At 43.3% G+C, this 2776-nt stretch overlaps 1 protein-coding gene across 1 annotated transcript; it reads right to left on the minus strand.

Moving 5' to 3' along the window:
• Window positions 1-252: 252 nt before the first annotated feature.
• Window positions 253-1841, minus strand: LOC145164875 (protein TEEBE-like). The gene is made up of 3 exons (XM_079083539.1): window positions 1574-1841; window positions 983-1480; window positions 253-902 (listed from the first exon to the last, which is right to left on the minus strand). Exons 1-3 carry the CDS (start codon window positions 1659-1661, stop codon window positions 379-381), a joined length of 1110 nt encoding a protein of 369 aa, XP_078939665.1. The 5' UTR covers window positions 1662-1841; the 3' UTR covers window positions 253-378.
• Between the last annotated feature and the right edge of the window lie 935 nt (window positions 1842-2776).

Raw genomic sequence — 2776 nt, forward strand, 5'->3', positions numbered from 1 at the left:
CCTCAAAAACAAAGTAACAAGTATCACAAAAAATACCTTAAGAGCAAATTTAGATGCTAGATCATTTTTTAGTAGGATCATATAATAATTTTTATTACCAAAGTTGAAAGCCTTTAACATCGATATTTTTTTTCAGAAAATTATAATAAACAGATTAATTTGTTCTTTTACCTTGAAGTTGTTTTTTTGGTATAGATTCAAGTCAATCCGAATCTTTTCATTTGATCAAAGATCTATATGTTCAATGTCTAATTAGTACCAGAAACTAATTCCATTCATGGCACGTTAAACAAGTGACCAAGCTCAAATAAATCAAGGGGTCTGATTCACAAACTAAGACCAGACTCAACTCGAATTTTTACATATCATCTTCTCCATCTAAGCTCGCACAGGAAAAACCCTAACTTCATCAATTACAGGGCCACAAAGAGACCCAAAATCATCAGCCCTAGTGTGATAATACGAGCTGTAAAAAGTCACTCTAGTTCTCGCTGACAGCGCCTTAAACTTCATGCTCACCACCTTCGACTTCCCCTTTCCTTCCGATTTAAATGGCGCTTTCAGTGTATCTTTTGCAGCAAATGCTTCAACCATCATGTCTCCATGGCACCCGTTCTTCGCGTCTCCAATGGCAAATGACAGGCTGTAGAGTTTGTTTGGGATTGTTCGGAGGATTTGTGCGATGGCGCTTTCTCTTCCGGCGACTAGTTCGATGGCGGCGACGCCGTAGGGGACGTTGAAGTGTTTGTTGTCGATGAACTTAACGGCTTTTAGAGACTCGATGATCCATCCGGGGAGAGGAGATGTTATGTCTTCTTGTCGAGGAGGGAGGAGGACGCCATTGGAAGAGTTGAATAATCGATGAGGCCCTTCCTCAAATCCGCCATTTTTCACGATATTAACTGCAAAGAAAACAATCAACGAGTTGTTAGATCCAAGTATAGATCTGGATAGTTTTCTTCAGATTTGGAAGTTTACTTACGGCGAGTAGGTCTGGGAGGGAGGAGCTCTTTAATGGCGACGGCGTCAATGAGAGGACCGCATTTGGGATCTTCTTGTACACCAGGGTTATGGAAGGTTAACCTCACTGAGCTCGAATTCGCTTTAAATCCATAAGCGTAGACATCGCCACCGTCGCTGCTGTAAAGAGTCTGCAGCGGAAGGTCACCGGACTGTGGCGGCACCGACACTCTCAAAACCTCCTCCTGTGCACATGTTCTCGAAGCACCAAACGTCACAGCATACAGAGATCCAGCTTTCACGGCTATATTTTGAGAGATTGTAGCTTCGTTCCCGAGTCTGACGGCGTGGACGCCGTGTGCCACCGGAAAGTACATTCCACCCGGCTGAGGTCCGCCGTGGATGTACTCAACGAGACCACTGATTTCCCATTTGGGTAATGCGGTTTTACCCAGCAGGACTGTTTTCTTTATGTCGGTTGCTTTTGGTGGTTCTTCGAAGTTTCCATTTGGCAAAAGACCTGCACAAAACACGAGTAACAATGGCGGCAATGGTGTTAATCGTCAGTGGGTGTTAATGAAATCAGAATCTGAAGTGAAAGATGGTAAGATACCTTCCATTGGAGTTGCAGGGGGACGAGCAGCAAGAACAGAGGTGGAGACGAAGATGAAAATAAGCAACATGGAGATAAGTTTCGACATTTTTACAAGGAGGAGTGGGATTTGGATGGCGAAAATTAGGGTTTTGTGGTTGAAATTTATATGGAAAAATGGGGGGAGAGGGAGAAAGAGGAATATCTTGAGAACGGAGACATAGGGTCTGCTTGTAGGATGAACGGTGGATTCTATTTGAAGAAAGCGGATGATGACAGACACGAGGGATGTTGGGGTGTGCTTCCTTTTTTAACTAAGATTTCTCCTTGATTCGTGCAATCTAAATTGTTGTTATTTATAATGGAAAATTAAGTAATTTAATCTATGATTTTGAGAGATTCTCAGAGAAAAATAATCTACTTTTAAGGAGCGTTAAACGGAAAAACATTTTTTATTTTTATTTTTCGTTTTTCTTTTTCAGTTTTCATTTGACATTTTTATTTTTCATTGAAAAATTTAGAAAACACGTTTAGTTAAAACTTATTCATTTTTCATTTTCAGTTTTAGAAAATTAAAAAACGTGTTTAGATGTGTATTTTTCTATTGGTTTTCATTTTTAGAAAACAGTTGTGGTGGTAGAATGGGGGTGGAGGCGGCGGTGGTTGCGGCAATCGTGGTGGTGGTGGTGGTGGTGGTGATGGTAGTTCGGTGATTGTGGTAGTGGTGTTGGGTGTGTCTGTGTGTTTGTGGGTGTATGTGTGTGTGTTTGTGGGGGTAGGGGTGGGTGTGTGGGTGGGTGTGGGTGTGTGTGTGTGTGTGTTTTGGGGGTGGGGTGGGTTTGTGTGTGTTTTGTAGGGGTGGGGTAGGTGTGGGTGTGTGTGTGTGTATGTGTGTTTGTGGGGGATTGGGTGGGGGTGGGGATGGGTGTGTATGTGTGTTTGGGGGTGGGTGTTTGTTTATGTGTGTTTCTGTGTGTGTCTGTTTGTGGAGGTGGGGGTGGCTTTGTGTTTGTGTGTGTGTGTGGGGGGGGGGGGGGGGTATGGGTGGGGGTTGGGGTTGGGGTAGGTGTGTGTTTGTAGGGGTGGGCTTGGGAGTGGGTAGGTAGGGGTGTGGTGGGTTGGAGGTGTAGAGGTGGGGGTAGGTAGAGATGAGAGTGAGTGTGTGTTTATATTTTAGAAAAAATTTGGAATTAGAAAAATGTGGAAAACAATAATTATTGGTTT

This window comes from Lactuca virosa, chromosome 1, assembly GCF_052849685.1.
Source record: "Lactuca virosa cultivar CGN04683 chromosome 1, Lactuca_virosa_CGN04683_v6, whole genome shotgun sequence".
NCBI classification, from domain to species: domain Eukaryota; kingdom Viridiplantae; phylum Streptophyta; class Magnoliopsida; order Asterales; family Asteraceae; genus Lactuca; species Lactuca virosa.

Bases quoted from the DNA above. Each gene is read 5' to 3' on its own strand.
- LOC145164875 (XM_079083539.1), bottom strand. From the start codon at position 1,661: ATGTCGAAACTTATCTCCATGTTGCTTATTTTCATCTTCGTCTCCACC. The intron at 1,481-1,573 runs GTATCTTACCAT...TGTTTTGTGCAG, and splicing joins CCCTGCAACTCCAATGGAAG to GTCTTTTGCCAAATGGAAAC. The intron at 903-982 runs GTAAGTAAACTT...TTTTCTTTGCAG, and splicing joins CCCTCCCAGACCTACTCGCC to TTAATATCGTGAAAAATGGC.